We start from the raw sequence: 18,365 nt of genomic DNA, 5'->3' as shown, positions 1-18,365 counted from the left end.
ATTACAAAGACATGAACAAAAAATCCTGACCTTGGTAAATTAGGCTACTGAATTCCGAAAAAAGCATTCTAACCCTTGTCTAATATTTCACTGAACATAATGCTCGACACTGTATTTCACAAAAATCAATAATTTATTCAAAAGTGAATACATACATTGAACTTGTTTTTCCATAATTTAATACTAGTTATCTTTGAAATTAAAGAATGCAGTCATTGGTATTCGAGTGGTGCAATAACTACAATCAAGTGAATTCCCAAAATTGACCTCTAGTAAATATTTTACAATTCTAATTAAATTTTCTCAACCAGCTGAAGGCTGTATTTGTTTCGAATTTTTGTTACATCAATCCAGACTAATCAAATTGCAGAATATAGCTCTTCTCTTGAAGTAGTTTGTTACTTCAATGCATGTGTTATTCGAGGTACATTGTTCAGAATATGATAAACCAGAAGTCTAGATGCAAGTACAATGTTTAATAGTAATTCTTGAAGGGTGGAGATCTCCCAGTATCCTTGCCTGGTCTCATCTGTTGTGTTCCAATCTCAAACTGTCACTTAAGATATTGTATTCCTATTTAAAAATAATTCCAAACTTTATTGCTGTACCCTGATTTTATTTCATTCATTGTTTTTATTTATTTTATAGAACTTGTGTATATTTAATTGAGAAAAAGTCAGCCAGAACAAAATTTGTCAGTGCTTAGTATTTTATACCTCTTTCAATCTGATCAGTTCCTGAAACCTGGGCCACCATACTGCTCAGTTGTTTTGTCCTGATGCATAGATGCGTGACTGTTTCTTTCTTGGCTACCGAGGATAAACTCAGCCCAAAGTCAGTTTAGTAGGATGATTCAATCATCCTATATCCATGCTTATTTTTGATGAGTATCATATTGGCTTTCCATTAGCCATTATTCTGCTTTTCCAGTCCCAAAGATACACAATTATTCCCAGTATAAAACTAATTACTGTTTTCTGCTCTTCAACCAACTTCTATTTATTTGTAGGATTTAACCATGAATCTTGTTTTGAACTTTGCCAAGTTGCTCTTGGAGATTGAGAAGCCTTCTGAAATAGTAAATCATTATCTGTGGAGACCTTATTAATCTCAAAAAGTCAATGCATTAAGTCAATTGCATAAACATAACTAGAGCTACAATGGATATGTCTTTACATCTTTCTTTCCACCAAAAGATTCTCCTCACTGTTCAGTTAACAGTATTAATTTGTTCACAGTCAGAAACTGCCTCTTTGAGATAAATATCTCACCCAAGGAAAGTGTTGCCGTTCCCATAACATTGTTTGCTTTCATGTGCGCTTTGACCACCTACTCCATTTTTTTTTGCCATTGAATTTCATAATAGGGCTTCCATACTCCTCTAACTACAGCCTATCTAAAACCCCTCTGCTCTATATTCTATCCAATAATGAAAACAATCTCACTTTTACAACCTTTGTATGCAGAGTTCAGTGTCACTCCCAGTCAGTCCACCCATTTTACCCTCAACTTCTCCACTTTCAGCTGGCATCAAATGTTTTTGATTAAAATTCCAAAATGCCTGAGACAGAAATTAAAATGTCTCCAATAAATTGGAGAAACCAAGAGAAGACATTAATAACCATCATATAAAACAGCACCGGGTATACTGTATCATACTAAAACATGCTACCAAGAGGGCCTCATCTTACTCAAAGTTAATCTGATTTTAAAGCTAGTCACATATAATTGTTGGCATTCTTGATATAGAAATCGCCAGATTGATAGGTTAAGCAGATGCATCAGGTTTAAGTGATAAGCATAAATAGAAAATGCATCTAATACAACTCCTTGCTACAGCATAGAACAAGTAAATTGCTGCCCTCGGACATGATTTTCTTAATCATTTTCTTTATCTAGATTATTGGTACTTTAGCAGAATTGATTAGATAACAAATGAATTATTGATTCAACCATGAAACCACTTAATAAATGTGAACTAATCCAATTTCTCTAATGGCCGCTTATAACTTTGGCTCAACTGGCTACATTGCACTCTTAATTGTGAGAGGTTCTGGACAACTATCTGCACACAGGTACCTTCTATGGAAGAATATTCATCTGTTCTGATTTGGGACTGAATAAATTCTGATGGGACACATCTAGGCACTTAGTTGAATAATCATTAAAAATTCCCTGAAGCTAACCAGAATCTGCCATAAATGTGCAACAAACTAACAGTGACAATATTCTCTCACAAATGTTCTGTATTTTTAAGAATTGCTTCAGTGTACTATATTAAAGTTCATGATGTCATTGTACAAATAGCTACCTCTCCAATCCCAGGACTTTAATCATTCTGAAGCCTATAATGAAAACAATATCATAGGTTAGTTTTGATCTCAAATTAAAGCTATTTTTGTGCATTTTTCCTCAGCATGTACTGAAGTAGTCACATCGTCAATGTCTGAAAGCCTACTAAGGATATGCTAAAGACTCATCATTCTCAAGACAACAATATAGCAATATAATCATTCTAAGATAATATGATAACATATACCCAGTTACCTGATTCACCACCTGACAATATTTGTAATTTTTGTTCAAACCAATGTAGAACATATTTAAGTGGCTTGGTCATCTCTATCATAAATACATTGCTTTAATCTGTTACTGAACAAAACTTTTGAATTATATTGTACAATTAAAATTGTGTACAGAATTAATACAGTTTTAATTATTCAGTAAATCATACTTTTAATCGCAGATGTTTTATTGTCAGGTAGTTACATCCAAGTTTATTTGCAACTTGACCATAACCATGATCAAATATTTCTTAGAAAGTTCGATCAAGTGGGTGTGAGCAAATATATGCTCGCTTGTCCAGCACTTGCTGTGCTATTTTCTTAATGCTGTCATCAAGATTTTCAGGAGAATCTAATAAATAAAAAAAACCATTAGGGAATAATATCATTAATCAGCACCTGATAAAGCCAAGAAAAGTGATATAGATAAAACTGGCAATATTGGCATTAAACTAGAAAGAATGCAGAAAAGATCTGAGGATGCTGACTGAGCTTAGGGGCCCGAGTTACAAAGACAGGCTGCACAGACTAGGATGTTGTTACCCTGGAAGTAGAAGATTGATGGTGACCTGATAGAGATTTATCATTCATATCTAAGAATTGATTTGCTGTGCTCTTCTCTCAAAATATGGCCATCTTTAAATCTCAGTGAACAGAACATTACTACCTAGTCTTTTGGCAAAAGACTTTGATTTTAAACTTAACATATTCAATTTCCCTTCTAATAGTCTATCACGATCAATTTTTTCATTTACTATTGAGTAACTTGGGAGACAAGCATTTACAGATCAAGTAGTGGCACTGTCTACAATAATATCCAGTACAAGATAAATATTAATGTTTACTAATGGATTCTGAGAAAGAACCAAGGATAGTTTCTAAAATGCACAAGTATCCCCATTACGGAGTAACGATTAATGTTTGCAATTCTGCATTAAAAGATTATCCCTGTGCACAGAAAAAAAGATTTTTTAAATACCAATCTTATTCATCTGTTACACAAGTCAAAGGATAATCTACAAAAAGGGTTTCACTAATCCATAAAAATAGCAAATCCTCAAAGCCCAACTCTACACATTACACTCACTCATTGTAAAGCTATAAATGTGTAACTTTTATCATGTTATACTTTAAATATTTATAACATTTAGAAACAAGTACACTAATTATAAACTGAGAAGGATCAGGCATTGCAAGATAAATAAAGATAGATGTGGCTATCTTACAAGAAACATCTCATCAGAGCAACAATTGTTTCTTCCCCCATCACAATTACCACATCCAGGAATCTATTCCATATGAAGGACCACCACATAGATCGACCAAATTAGATTTTTTTTGTTTGTCCTCCATCCAGAGTTTATCTCAGCATATGAATTTAGATTTATAAGTTCTTTTTAAGGCTATATAGCTCAGCTTGTTCGTCAGCTTTCTGACATTATGGTGGGTGCTCATAGCTTTTCAATACATTATCACTCTGGTCTGCAAATATCCCTGACAAAAAGAGTGAATAACTCTAAAACTGTTTCAAAAGTACACGTATAAACATTTAAAGTGCTCAGGGAATGCTAAGTTTCTCAGAAAAAAAAGTCATGCCAATTTAATCCAGTAACTTTTAATTTTAACTTACTTGCAGAAAATAAGAAAGGCAGATAACTCTTTTGGGGAGCTGGCATGGGCTTTATGAGTTGAACATAAGAAACAGGAGCAGGAGTAGGCCATCCGGCCCATCGAGCCTGCCCCACCATTCAATAAGATCATGGCTGATCTGTCCGTAAACTCAGCTCCATCTACCTGCCTTTTCCCCATAACCCTTAATTCCCCTACTATGTAAAAATCTATCTAACTAACTTAAATATATTTAGTGAAGAAGCCTTAACTGCTTCCCTGGGCAGAGAATTCCACAGATTCACCACTCTCTGGGAAAAACAGTTTCTTCTCATTTCCATCCTAAATTTTCTCCCCTGAATCTTGAGGCAATGTCCCCTAGTTCTCATCTCACCTACCAATGGAAACAACTTTCCTATTTCTAACCTATCTGTCCCTTTCAAAATTTTGTATGTTTCTATAAGATCCCCTCTCATTCTTCTGAATTCCAGAGCGTATAGTCCCAGGCGACTCAATCTCTCCATAGGTTAACCCCTTTGGAATCAACCTGGTGAACCTTCTCTGCACTGCCTCCAAAGCCAGTATATCCTTCCTCAAGTATGGAGACCAAAACTGCACACAGTACTCCAGGTGTGGTCCCACCAGTACCCTGTATAATTGCAGCATAGCCTCTCGGCTCTTGAATTCAATCCCTCTAGCAATGAAGGCCAACATTCCGTTTGCCTTCTTAATAACCTGTTGTACCTGCAAGCCAACCTTTTGCGATTCATGCACAAGCACTCCCAAGTCCTTCTGCACAACAGCATGCTGCAATCTTTCACCATTTAAATAATAATCTTCTCTTCTACTATTCCTTCCAAAGTGGATGATCTCGCATTTACCAATGTTGTATTCCATCTGCCAGACTTTGGCCCACTCACTTACCCTATCTCTATCCCTCTGCAGACTTTCCACATCCTCTGAACAATTTGCTTTTCCACTCAGTTTAGTGTCATCAGCAAATTTTGCTACGCTACACTCAGTCCCCTCTTCCAAATTATCAATGTTTCCCCCTATCCACTGCACTCATTATGTCCTCAAAGAACTCCAGTAATTTTGTCAAACAGGACCTGCCCTTTCTGAATCCATGCTGCGTCTGTCTAATGGAACCACTCCTTTCTAAATGTTTCGCTATTTCTTCCTTGACAGCTTCAAGCATTTTCCTGACTACAGATGTTAAGCTAACTGGCCTATAGTTGCCCGTCTTTTGCCTACATCCTTTTTTAAAAAGTGGCGCGACACTTGCTGTCTTCCAATCCGCTGGGACCTGCCCAGAGTCTAGAGAATTTTGGTAAGAGATTACCAGTGCGTCTACTAAAACCTCCGCCAATTCCCTCAGCACCCTGGGATGCATCCCATCAGGACCAGGGGACTTATCTACCTTCAGGCCCTCTAGTTTGCTCATCACTATCTCTTTAGTGACAGTGATTTTATCGAGGTCCTCACCTCCCATTTCGTCCATAACTTCATTGAAGGGTTTCTGTTGCAAAATTTAATTACTGTATTCCATACATTACCAAACACTCTGGGAATTGCTGAATACAAAAACAAATCTCAAAGTAAGGCTTAAATAATTTCTCCACAAATTACTTGCCTATATTTGATAACTGCTCACTCTTTAGTTGGATTTAAAAATACTCATCTCTTTATTCATTCACAATGCTAGAAATTTCTATGCCCAGACCAACTCTCACGAATTAAATTACCAGATTTTCATGTTTCTGAACAGTCTTCTGTGATCAAGGATGGCTGCTTTCCACTCCAGTTTTTGAGGTATTTGAGGTGGCTGGAGCATCAAATGAGAAATCGGAAGATTCTGCCACATGTTGTGGTGCTTCACACAGCGGGTGGGTGGGTGGCTAGTTGTCATGGACTCCATGCACTGTGTCTGCATGGATTTCATGCCTCTTACTCCGAGCTCCATCATGGTGATTGACTTACAGGTAACCTCTACTATCCATTAAGAAATTATACCAGATACTTAACATTACTGCATCTCTCTCCCCCACCCCACCCCCATGATCACTTCTGAGACAGTGTAGTCCAGTAGAATTACACTAAATATTTCACAATGCAATTGAAAAAGATTTCAAACCATTAGTATGGTGCAGTCTTTTTTTTGTTAATAGGTCAGAATTATGCAAGATAATTGGCCTGCAAAATTAATTGTTTTTTTCTCTAGAGATGCTACCCGATCTGCTTGTATTTTCAGTATTCTTTACTTCCACTATCTGTGGTATTTTGCTTTGGAGGATTTTGGACATTGCTTAAGTTTTCTGTTGATAGCTGCCTTTTCCAATGCACATTGCTAGAGACAACAGCACCTTCAGTTTTTAATGAAAATGTCAACCTTCTTATGCACTTAACACTATTTACTTTTCACGAATTCTTGTTAAGTACTTACTTTTCTGTAGTTTTGCCATTTGATAGTTATTCTGGAAATGGGCCTCAGAGCAAAAGGTGTTGGCAAGTAAAATCTGATGATAGAAACAGAACAGCTGGGAAACACTTCAGAAAATCATGTCAAATCAAAGAGGAAACAGATGTTAGCTATCTGTCTCCTCTTTTATCCTGCAAAATGCCTGAATTCATCTTTCTATAAAAAAAACACAATTAAACAGAAATAGTAAAATTAACCCCAACAGGCATTTTAAATGAAAGAATATTAATAGTTCAGAGACCATGCATTATCCTTGTGATCTTTAAATGTTAAAAGGTATGAATCATTTTTGAAGAAAGCTACAACGCTTGCTATACAGCGTCTTAAATTTAGAGCAGTCCTGTGAAAATCTGATGCAGTTATCTTTAAATTCCCTCTTGCCTTTATGCAGGGAAAACGTTTCTCTCTAACTTATTCATCCCCTTCAAAAATTTTATGTTCCTCAATCAGATTCCTTCAGCCTTCTCTGTTCCAAAGGAAATCAACCACCAGCCTTTCCAATTTCTTCTCGTAAGCCTCTTGTATTCCCTCCAATGCAAATGCATCCTTCCTGATATGAAAGGCAAACAGATTTGGCAAACAGCTCTCCAGCTGTGACTGAGACAACGCTTTAAATAGTTATACCATAAGCCATGCTTACTTTTTTATGAACCAGCCAATGAAGGCCAGTATCCTGTCTACCCCCAGTGCCAGTGCCTTAAGGATTCATTGGACATTCACACCAAGGTCACTGTGCCAAGTCTACACACATGAAGGGAAAGGAATGACTACAGGGCACTCGGGTATCTGTGAAGTAATTTAAATGATTCTGAATTAGTCAGCTGCTTTAAACATTATAGAAATGTGTTTTTAAATTATTTATCTTTTTATTTTTTACTTATATCATTAACTTTTAATAGTTCAGAATATACATTCTCCCAGAGTTTCTTCTGGGTACTGTGGCTTTCTTCCACAGTCCAAAGATGCATCAGTCAATAGGTTAATTGGTCAATGTAAATTGTTTCATGATCGGTATCAGATTGAATCAGAGGATTGCTGGGCAGCATGGCTCAAAAGGCTGGAAGGGCCTATTCTGCTCTGTATTTCAGTAAATAAATTTTAAAAATATGTTTTGTATATTTCTGGATGTTGGAGGTACTCACAAACATTTAAAATCCTTCACAGAATTGAATACTAGTTCTTGGGATGCAACTAAACAGGCTGTCAAAAGTTTATTTCATTCGTTTTGTCACTGGGTTCGTACTGGGCCATTTACATGATGGCACCACATCAGGCAAGATTCTGCCTAGGGCAGTGCTAATTTCAATCAGGGTTGCAAATTGACTTAAATAGATCAGGAAAAGGAGTGTCTGAAATGATGAGTCACTGGTGTGTGAGCAGCTGACAGCAGGTTCTAGGCCTTAATGGATGTAACTAGTAGAGTGGATAGGGGAGAACCAGTGGATGTGGTATATTTGGATTTTCAAAAGGCTTTTGACAAGGTCCCACACAGGAGATTAGTGTGCAAACTTAAAGCACACGGTATTGGGCGTAAGGTATTGATGTGGATAGAGAATTGGTTGGCAGACAGGAAGCAAAGAGTGGGAATAAACGGGACCTTTTCAGAATGGCAGGCAGTGACTAGTGGGGTACCGCAAGGCTCAGTGCTGGGACCCCAGTTGTTTACAATATATATTAATGACTTGGATGAGGGAACTAAATGCAGCATCTCCAAGTTTGCGGATGACACGAAGCTGGGCGGCAGTGTTAGCTGTGACGAGGATGCTAAGAGGATGCAGGGGGACTTGGATAAGTTGGGTGAGTGGGCAAATTCATGGCAGATGCAATTTAATGTGGATAAATGTGAAGTTATCCACTTTGGTGGCAAAAATAGGAAAACAGATTATTATCTGAATGGTGGCCGATTAGGAAAAGGGGAGGTGCAACGAGACCTGGGTGTCATTATACACCAGTCATTGAAAGTGGGCATGCAGGTACAGCAGGCGGTGAAAAAGGCGAATGGTATGCTGGCATTTATAGCGAGAGGATTCGAGTACAGGAGCAGGGAGGTACTACTGCAGTTGTACAAGGCCTTGGTGAGACCACTCCTGGAGTATTGTGTGCAGTTTTGGTCCCCTAATCTGAGGAAAGACATCCTTGCCATAGAGGGAGTACAAAGAAGGTTCACCAGATTGATTCCTGGGATGGCAGGACTTTCATATGAAGAAAGACTGGATGAACTAGGCTTGTACTCATTGGAATTTAGAAGATTGATGGGGATCTGATTGAAACATATAAAATCCTAAAGGGATTGGACAGGCTAGATGCAGGAAGATTGTTCCCGATGTTGGGGAAGTCTAGAACGATGGTTCATAGTCTGAGGATAAAGGGGAAGCCTTTTAGGACCGAGATTAGGAAAAACTTCTTCACACAGAGAGTGGTGAATCTGTGGAATTCTCTGCCACAGGAAACAGTTGAGGCCAGTTTATTGGCTATATTTAAGAGGGAGTTAGATATGGCCCTTGTGGCTAAAGGGATCAGGGGGTATGGAGGGAAGGCTGGTGCAGGGTTCTGAGTTGGATGATCAGCCATGATCATAATAAATGGCGGTGCAGGCTCGAAGGGCTGAATAGCCTACTCCTGCACCTATTTTCTATGTTTCTATGTTTAATTTATGAAGTATAATACAGCTGTCATTTCAAGATACAGCTATCTGCTTTACAAGTAGCATTTGCACCTCTAACACTTGAAAAAAAATACACTGTACTTGTTTGACAGAAAGCCAAGGAAGATTCTGAAGCACTGTATCATTTTACATGATGATACTTCGAACCTTGATTTTAAAATAATCTAAAATTTAGATTTTAAAAAAGCTTAACATTTTCTTTAGTTCCACAGAAATCACACTAGAAACTTAATTATTAGGCAATTCCATATGAATGAAATGTGGCAGCTCAACTGAGGAGACCGGTGGTGCATGTTTAAATTTACGCTTCTGCACGTGCAAAAAAATCTATATTCTGAGCTGAATTCAGCAAAGCAATCGACTGAACAGTTACCAGCCTAGAGCTATCGTGTGCTTGCTCTATCTCTGGCTAATTAGTCATGACAACCACAAGGTAAGCCAGCTCGATCAATCAGTGGCACAGTATTGAGTGGGAATCAATTGAAAGGTGGTGGTTGTGAAGATCAACAGGTAATAAGCATCTGTTCCATAAAAGAAAAAATTGAAATACTGCTGTCCATTAGAATAAATGTAGATAAAACAAAAGTAATAGCTTACAAAAATGTGGAATCTTTTTGAACCATATTCCAAGTGGCACCAAGGCAAAAAAAAAAAATCAGAGGATGATAGAGTAAAAATACTCTTGTGAAAACAAGATGATATTTTTGGAACCACTGGCCTAACACAAGCAGAAAAACACAACACTGTTGAGAACAGGGCTTGTGCATTATAAGGCACATCAGGAAGTTGTTAGCATCGTTTGATTTCGATCTCAAGTAATCCCAATTCACCAGAGAAGAGAAAAAAATGGACTAGTTAACTTAGCTGTTTAGTTAACTTAGCTGTTTTCTACATTCTGCAGGCACACAGCAAGATATATTCGACTGAACAGCAGGCAAATTGGAAAGCAGATCATGAGCACCCAACATGTTCTGCACCAATATTAATACATAAATATTTTAATCTCCTTCCCAATTGACAGTTTATTTTTTACTGTAGATTTAATTGGAGTAATAATCATTGATTAGGTCATTGATACCTACCTCATGATCATGATTACGGAGGCCAATGCTGATTGAGCGACTAGCTCTCGAGATAACTGCTGTCATAGCATAAAGGTTAATAAGAACATCGGCTACTTTCTTTACCACCAGTTGCTCTTCCACTATAGTCTTTGGAGGGAGGTGCACACGATCCATTGATGAACATGAACAAAAAAATAAATTTAATGTTGTTATATCAAGATAATTTCATCCTACTTGACCTGCTTATTACATTTAATGACTATTCTCCCTAATTTCGTTAACTCACTTCACAAGTATGCATTCAAATTATTATTTTAGAAATCTCTGCCTCTTTGATACCTACGCTTAAACTAATCCAGTATTCTGAATTAGTCATAATCATACTTTATTGATCCTGGGGGAAATTGGTTTTTGTTACAGTTGCACCATAAATAGTTAAATAGTAATATGTAGATTATGCCAGGAAATGTCCAGGACCAGCCTATTGGCTCAGAGTGTCTGACCCTCCAAGGGAGGAGTTGTAAAGTTTGATGGCCACAGGCAGAAATGACTTCCTATGACGCTCTGTGTTGCATCTCGGTGGAATGAGTCTCTGGCTGAATGTACTCCTGTGCCCACCCAGTACATTAATGTAGTGGATGGGAGACATTGTCCAAGATGGCATGCAACTTGGACAGCATCCTCTTTTCAGACACCACCATCAGAGAGTCCAGTTCCATCCCCACAACATCACTGGCCTTACGAATAAGTTTGTCGATTCTGTTGGTGTCTGCTACCCTCAGCCTGCTGCCCCAGAACACAACAGCAAACATCATCGCACTGGCCACCACAGACTCGTAGAACATCCTCAGCATCATCCGACAGATGTTAAAGGACCTCAGTCTCCTCAGGAAATAGAGATGGCTCTGACCCTTCTTGTAGACAGCCTCAGTGTTCTTTGACCAGTCCAGTTTATTGTCAATTCGTATCCCCAGGTATTTGTAATCCTCCACCATGTCCACACTGACCCCCTGGATGGAAACAGGGGTCACCGGTACCTTAGCTCTCCTCAGGTCTACCACCAGCTTCTTAGTCTTCAACAGGAATACTGCAGATGCTGGAAATTCAAGCAACACACATCAAAGTTGCTGGTGAACGCAGCAGGCCAGGCAGCATCTCTAGGAAGGGGTACAGTCGACGTTTCAGGCCGAGACCCTTCGTCAGACGAAGGGTCTCGGCCCGAAACGTCGACTGTACCTCTTCCTAGAGATGCTGCCTGGCCTGCTGCGTTCACCAGCAACTTTGATGTGTGTAGCTCCTTAGTTTTTTTCACATTAAGCTGCAGATAATTGTTTCCTTCCGTAGCCCTGTACTCAGCCTCATCTCCCTTGCTGATGCCTCCAACTATGGCAGAGTCATCCGAAAACTTCTGAAGATGTCAAGACTCTGTGCAACTGTCCGAGCATTACTGAATTAATTCATTAGCATGTCCGAGCATTAATGAATTTAATGAATAATGCAGTAATGAATTACTGCATTAAAGGTGATCATAAATTTGTTTTCAAGCTGGCAAATGTCCTCTTGATCTTTTCCAGTGAAATTCATGCACTTTAACATTTTGGTATGAAAATAATGAACTGCTAATATAAATAAGTTGGTACAATTCTAAACAGAACACAGAAACAGAAGGCTCAGGGTGTATATTTACATAAATTATTATAATTGGTTAACAAAAAGCACATGGGTCCCTGGAATTTGTAAGAAGAGGCAGAAAGTTGAAGACATTTATCAGACTGATCTCATAGTGACTTCTTGGATGGAAGTCAAAATGGGAGTTGTCTTGTAGAAACAAATCATTTAAGTAGTTTTCTATTGTGGAGAGTCATGAAATCACACCATGTAATTACAAAATGTGGTGATCTAAAGTCAAGGACAGAGGTATGGTGGGTTGGTCAGGTTCACAAGGCCATCACATGCATATACCTTAAAACCTCAGGAATATAAACTTTCAGAAATGAGGTTTAAAATACGAAAATTAGATGGAATGGTGAATCCGTTTAATATCTCAATAAAGATCACTTTTCTCTGGAGTGACCATTTTGAGGCTCAACACTACAGCCAAGATGCTGAAGAAATAAAGAAGGTTCAGTTGAGATTATTATTATTATTATTATTATTATTACTACTACTAAATTTACAGTTATGAGTTAACTACAATGGTGTGATTTGGAACTGCATAGGGTAGGCAAGGAATTTTGTTCCTCTGTTCAATTAACCCCTTGGGTGTTTTCAATGAATCTTGTAGGTTTATGGTTGGTTTTGTTACTACTATTTTTTAATTCCAGATTTATTCAGGTTTTAGGATAGGAACTTATTGATCAATGTTCTAAATCTCTGCATGGTCATCCAATGATATAATCATTATTTAACTCCTGCTCCTATAATATTGTCTTGTGAAAGAGTATATTAATAAGAAGCAAACACAGTTCTCATTAGAAAAGGAATTACACGTCTTCCCCAGCATAAGAACGTGTATCTTAAGTACAGCTAGCACCGACAAACAAGTGTTTGGGGTACCTGTGGGATGGATTTTCCAGATGCTGTGGGCTGCAAGCATCTTCCGCTGCCTGAGAACATGGCTCTTTCAGATTACTCTGTATAGGTTGGTCCCAGGTTACGACAGGACAGAACCTGTCCATGATCTGGGGCTAACCTGTACTGGGTAATTTGAAAGAGGTAATTAAAATTAATAAGAACAAGCAAGCAGAGACCAAATGACATATGGGCGACACAGATATAAAATTAACAACAAAAGTTTTAGAAAGCTAAAGATACATTAAGAAGAATGTTGCTAGTGGCTGAATTAGGCACCAATCTCAACAATGGTGGATAGTTCTGAGGCTGGAACAATGGTGATAAATTGTTTTGGCATTAGTATAGTCCTGTCAGGTCATATCTTCTGCTGTGCAGATGGCAAATACCAAATATGAGTTACAGCCAAATCTGTAAAATTTTACATCTTTCTACAGTATGGTAATAAAGGCTCCAATTCACAGTAGGACTCTGTAAGTATTAATTTTTCTCAAAAGGAATCAATGTCAAGTTTTTTTTAGCACACATTATAATATTTAAATGAAAGCAAGAGTTAAAATGGCCCAGACTATTTCCTCTGGTGATAACGACAAAAGGGTAAAAATTGGCTGTAGCACCAGGAATAACTGCTGTTCTTTAAAATAATACAACAACAAAAAATTCTGAGAGAGAAAATATGCCTCAGTTTAATACCTTAGCTGGATGTCTCACACTCCAACCACCTTGAATGTGCTGGTGGCTGATTCCTCAGGGGGAAAAATAAACAGCTTCTCTAGGCTTGCTGCGTTGTTGGAGGTGCTCCACTTTGCATCCAATGTTAAACAAAAACAGAAAATGCCAGGAGCACTCAGTAGGTCTGGCAGTATTTGTGGAACGAGAAGCACAGTACCATTTCCTTTCAAGGAAGCTCACTGCCTCTTCAACCCAAAATGTTTATTCTATTTTTTTTGCTTTCCACAGATGCTGCCTGACTTGCTGAGTGTTTTGGGCACTTGGTTTTATTCCACATGTAACACCCTTCTAATGACTTCATTTTGCTTCTTTACACTCCCATTGAATAAAGAAAAATCCTTATAGAGTGCCATTAAGAGACTGAAGAGCTCTCAAAGCACTTTCCAACCAGAGTAGTTTTTAAGTGCGGACTCTATCACGGGGCAGGAAACACCTTGTTAATTTGCACAAAGACCAATGGGATGATTACCAGATCAATGTTTTAGGGACATTGATGGAAGGGTAATAATTGGCTGTGACAGGAAAATAACTGCTTTTCTTTGAAGTAATGCTAAGATATCTCACGTCTGTTTGAGAGAACAAATGGGCCTCAGCTCAGCACCTGGTCCAAAGGGTAGCCCCTCCAACAGTGCACTGGTTCTACACTGCACAATCAGCCTGAATTTTGTACTCAAATTCCTGAAGACGGATCATTCACTATTACTCTATTATCTATGGTGCACAAATGCTGTCAGCTTTATTTTGGACTTTAAGGCTCAATAAGATGTAAATGGCACTTTGGGGTATGGGAATGAATGTTATTCCCCTCTTTATTTTTATTCTGGATCAACATTCAGGTAATGGCAGTAGTGCCAGTTAGCCACATTTACAGAAGCTATTCCGTTTTCTCATGTTCACCAGCATTCATTATTTAAAATTCATGCTTAAAATTCTAACTTGATTTGCCTCCCCCAGGTGACAAAGCTCTAATGATCTTGAGATCATACATTCTGAGTAATGTAATAACTCCACTGATATTTCATACATTCTTAATAAACATCAGCTCTACTTTTCTTACAACTATAACTGCAGTTAATCATTTGAATTCAAAAGCTTTTTTCCCCCACATCTTCCTCAGTAGGGACACAAGTGTTCTGATGGGTTTTAATGTGAGAATGAGAATGATAAATGAAAGTTTTCTTGCAGACTTTGAAAGGAGTGGTGCTGAGGCTGGTAACATTACTCAAATCAGGTTTACTATCCAGAATGACATACCCCTGGTTATGTTAAAGGAATAGTTTACAAGAGAAAATAAACTTAAAGGCCAGCACAGTAAGGCTTTTAAGTGAGTTGTCAGCTCAGATTTTTCCTCAAATCTCTTACCCTTACATGCAATTTAGGAAGAGACTTCCAGTCTATTGAGTCTATGCCAGTTCAATCAATTCTGTCAATCCCATTCCCCAGCTTCTTTCATTGTAACCCATTGTTCTCCACATGGCCAATAATTCCCATTCTGATGCACTGCAGGCAATTTACAGAAGCCAATTAACCTAACAACCAGCACATCTTTAGCTGCGAGAGGAAACCAGTAGACCCAGGAGAAAGACAGACAATGGCAGGGAGAACTTGCAAACTTTACAGAGATGCCCTGCAGTCAAATATGAACCTAGGTTATGAGATTGTACTTTGCACTTACTACCTGACACTCTAAATTATTCTTTTCTATGAATGCCAGTCACGTAAGAGACACCAGCTCTGCTAATGCTTAGGGATAAGAGCTGACTAATAACAGCTGCTCTTGCTAGGGGGTACATTTTGTCTAGACAGATCTGAAGCCCATAAAGGCTGGTAGATTGATATTTCACAGTAAAGGCATTTGAAAATTAATAACTATTTTAGTTCACCTTGACCATGCTTTATTGGAAAACCACGCTTTTACAGAATCTGTTAGTGTAGCCTTGTCAGAAATTTAAATTTCCCAGTGTTTGAAGGAGTGCAGATGTACAAGCTGAACAATATAGGATGAATGTCCATAACCAGACCAGATACAATTTTTATCAATGATTATTTGAGGAGAGGACTGTGCCTCTGCTTGTACTCATGTGTGCGCCCCTTTGGGTGGAAAATGTTTTGAGATACTAGTAGCTTTTTGGATTCCGAAGCCTTGTATACATTCACCCCTTATATTTTCACATTTTTCACTGTAAAAAAAAGTCTTTCTGATTATTGCCAAGGAAACGCACCAATAAATACATTCTGTGCATATCACATACATCTTAAACTTTTATATTTTGTCAATGACAAAAGCTCATTCTACTTTTCCATTATAGTTACACTTTTGTATAAGCTCCCTTATGTTTAGATTTATGTATTACTGCGGCGTTTGAGACAGGGTGAGGCCATCTAGATGTAAATCTGTAATATAAGCTATTACCAATAGATGGCACTGTACTACATTTTTCAAACCATTTGACATTTTCTGTATTACAGGTTAATTGTCTTAAACAGGATTCTGAACAACTTTGTGCTTAAAAACTGGAAAAACAATATTTACACAATAAATTAACTTAACGCACCTGAATAAATTCATTATTTTGTTTTAAACTTTAACCATCCTAGAAAAAAAAAGTGAGCCTTGGTTTTAAAATGATTGCTATGATTAGAAGAGTTCAGAATGCAAATTCTGACAGTGGTGGAAGTGGATCATGCTTGTTATAAGGTGGAAGGGAATGGAAGATGGAAAACTGGTTCTCAAGAGGGGTATGTAGCTGCACTGAGTACTTCCTTTGTATCACTATATTCTGCATTTTGTTATTGTTCTTCCTTTTGTATTACCTCGTGCTTATGTATGAAATTATTTGTGTGGATGGTATGCATATAGTGCTTTTTCACTGTATCTCATCACTTGACAATAATAAACTAATTACCTACATGTTTCTGAAATATCTAAGCAAATCAGTCCTCACCTATCAATGATATTTTTTCCCTCATCTCATCACATCACCGAAATATACTTGCATTTCTGAAAAGAACTGCGGAACAAAGTAGAACCAAACAAATAAATAATAGCAAGAGTTCGGACTAGAAGACTAGGAGCAAGAATGAAAAAAACTATTGGAACTGGAACAATGGCTCAGAACTTGCAACCTAAAGAGAAAAGTAGATAGTTACCTATTAAATATCTCCTTAACTTATCTAGCTGGTAAGAAAATACAGGTTCCTAATGGGAAGTCCTTGCATGTCATAAATCATGGAGTTTCTGCTTAACAGAATTGTGGGAAGACTGTCACTAATTGGACTTCAGTAAGCTACCAGACAGACACCTCCTTCCTAAGGGCATTTTGGGATGAGCAATAAAATGGTGCTCAGATCCAAAAATTAGAAGAAAATTCACAAGGGTAGTCCTGAACAATTCCTACTCATGAAATGGCCGAAAATAATCTCTGACAGCCCAGAAAAGGCATTATCCAGCTTTGCCAAGGACTTAAATTTTTTCAAAAAAAAATCTTGATATTCAGAAGCATTCAAAAATTAAAAAAGGTAAAATGTTAAGAATAAAATCAGACCCCGCTTAACACTCTGAAGGTGGAGCACTGTGTAAATCAGTGCTATGCAGGGTCATTATAACATTACGTTATAATGAAGAATTGAGTAATTGTATTGTAACGAATCAGTGTCTTGTGGGGTAGCGTTATGCAGGGTCTGAGGATAATCTCAAGAACTAAAATTAAAACAAAGCTCATTCAAAAATGTAAATATACTAATTTCTCCCATTGCTGTGTCAAAACTAAATTAGTGCAAGTTCAAGGAGCAGATTTAGAAGCTCATTCTTGGGGACTAAGTCCCACACTAGAGTCCAATGTCAGAGCGTGAATGCCAGCAAGTTCATAAATGTTATCATTTGCACAGCGTGTTTCCTGGCAGTTACGGGAATGAGAGGAGAAAGTGTTGGCAACCCATGTATAATTATCCACAAAAGCCGGCACTGTATTTTTCGACGTATGGTTGGTTATAAATTCTAGAGGTATGCATTTTCCCCACAGCAGATGCCTATGTGGTGAAGATATCAAAAAGTACAACTTACACCTTAACATTTTTAGACTTTAAAGTACATCTAAGTATTTTCTGGACTTGACCGTATTCTATTAGAAAAGAAACTTTTCATTACCTTGCCATATCTGTACAACAGATTTTCCACCGTGGTGCCTAAGACGTATACATTCTCCTCCAACTTTTTGGCACTCGCCTAAAGGAAACAAAATGAAATTGTTCTTCTTATCCAATTTCACAATTCTGGTGCGTCCAGTTGCCTTTTGCTGTTGATTACTAATTCCAAATCACATGTCAAAACAAACTTAGTGAAGACAAATTGTGTTAGACCAACTTGATTGAGCTCTTTGATGCAATAATAAGGTAGTACAACTGTACATATATTTTCAAAAAAAAACTTGGCGCAGCACCATAGATTAGATTTGTTAGTAAAATTAAAGCTCATGGGGTTGAAAAGACAATGGTAGCACAGGTATAACATTTTCCTAAGGAGCATTTAGTAATGCACTAATGTCTGCATTCAATTTCAGATGTCATTTCTCTCAACATCAGTTGGTTAATGGGAAGATAATTTGGCATAGATTTTCCTGTTCTGCCCCAGTGCTTTGTCCTGGCAAACACTTTCCCTCTTAAGGCTATAGGTGATATAAACC

General features: G+C 37.8%; 2 protein-coding genes across 3 annotated transcripts in view; one reads left to right on the top strand and one right to left on the bottom strand.

The window, feature by feature from the left end:
• cfap92 (cilia and flagella associated protein 92 (putative)) overlaps nucleotides 1-2,552 on the top strand; it is a 123,628-nt gene extending 121,076 nt beyond the window's left edge. For both annotated transcript variants that reach the window (XM_063068140.1, XM_063068139.1), the window contains one exon: nucleotides 2,417-2,552. In XM_063068140.1, the coding sequence (XP_062924210.1) occupies nucleotides 2,417-2,431 (15 nt within the window). In that variant the 3' untranslated portion in view covers nucleotides 2,432-2,552. The remainder of the gene's footprint in view (nucleotides 1-2,416) is intronic.
• The window catches only part of acad9 (acyl-CoA dehydrogenase family, member 9), a 71,872-nt gene continuing 53,640 nt past the window's right edge, over nucleotides 134-18,365 (bottom strand). The window contains exons 15-18 of the mRNA XM_063068141.1: nucleotides 17,831-17,908; nucleotides 10,399-10,527; nucleotides 6,616-6,688; nucleotides 134-2,916 (exon numbers count right to left, since the gene is read on the bottom strand). Of these exons, the coding sequence (XP_062924211.1) occupies nucleotides 2,816-2,916; nucleotides 6,616-6,688; nucleotides 10,399-10,527; nucleotides 17,831-17,908 (381 nt within the window). The 3' untranslated portion in view covers nucleotides 134-2,815. The remainder of the gene's footprint in view (nucleotides 2,917-6,615; nucleotides 6,689-10,398; nucleotides 10,528-17,830; nucleotides 17,909-18,365) is intronic.

This window comes from Mobula hypostoma, chromosome 15, assembly GCF_963921235.1.
Source record: "Mobula hypostoma chromosome 15, sMobHyp1.1, whole genome shotgun sequence".
Classification (NCBI taxonomy): domain Eukaryota; kingdom Metazoa; phylum Chordata; class Chondrichthyes; order Myliobatiformes; family Myliobatidae; genus Mobula; species Mobula hypostoma.
Note: the sequence above shows the minus strand (reverse complement) of the source record. Positions and strands in the feature narration are given on the sequence as shown.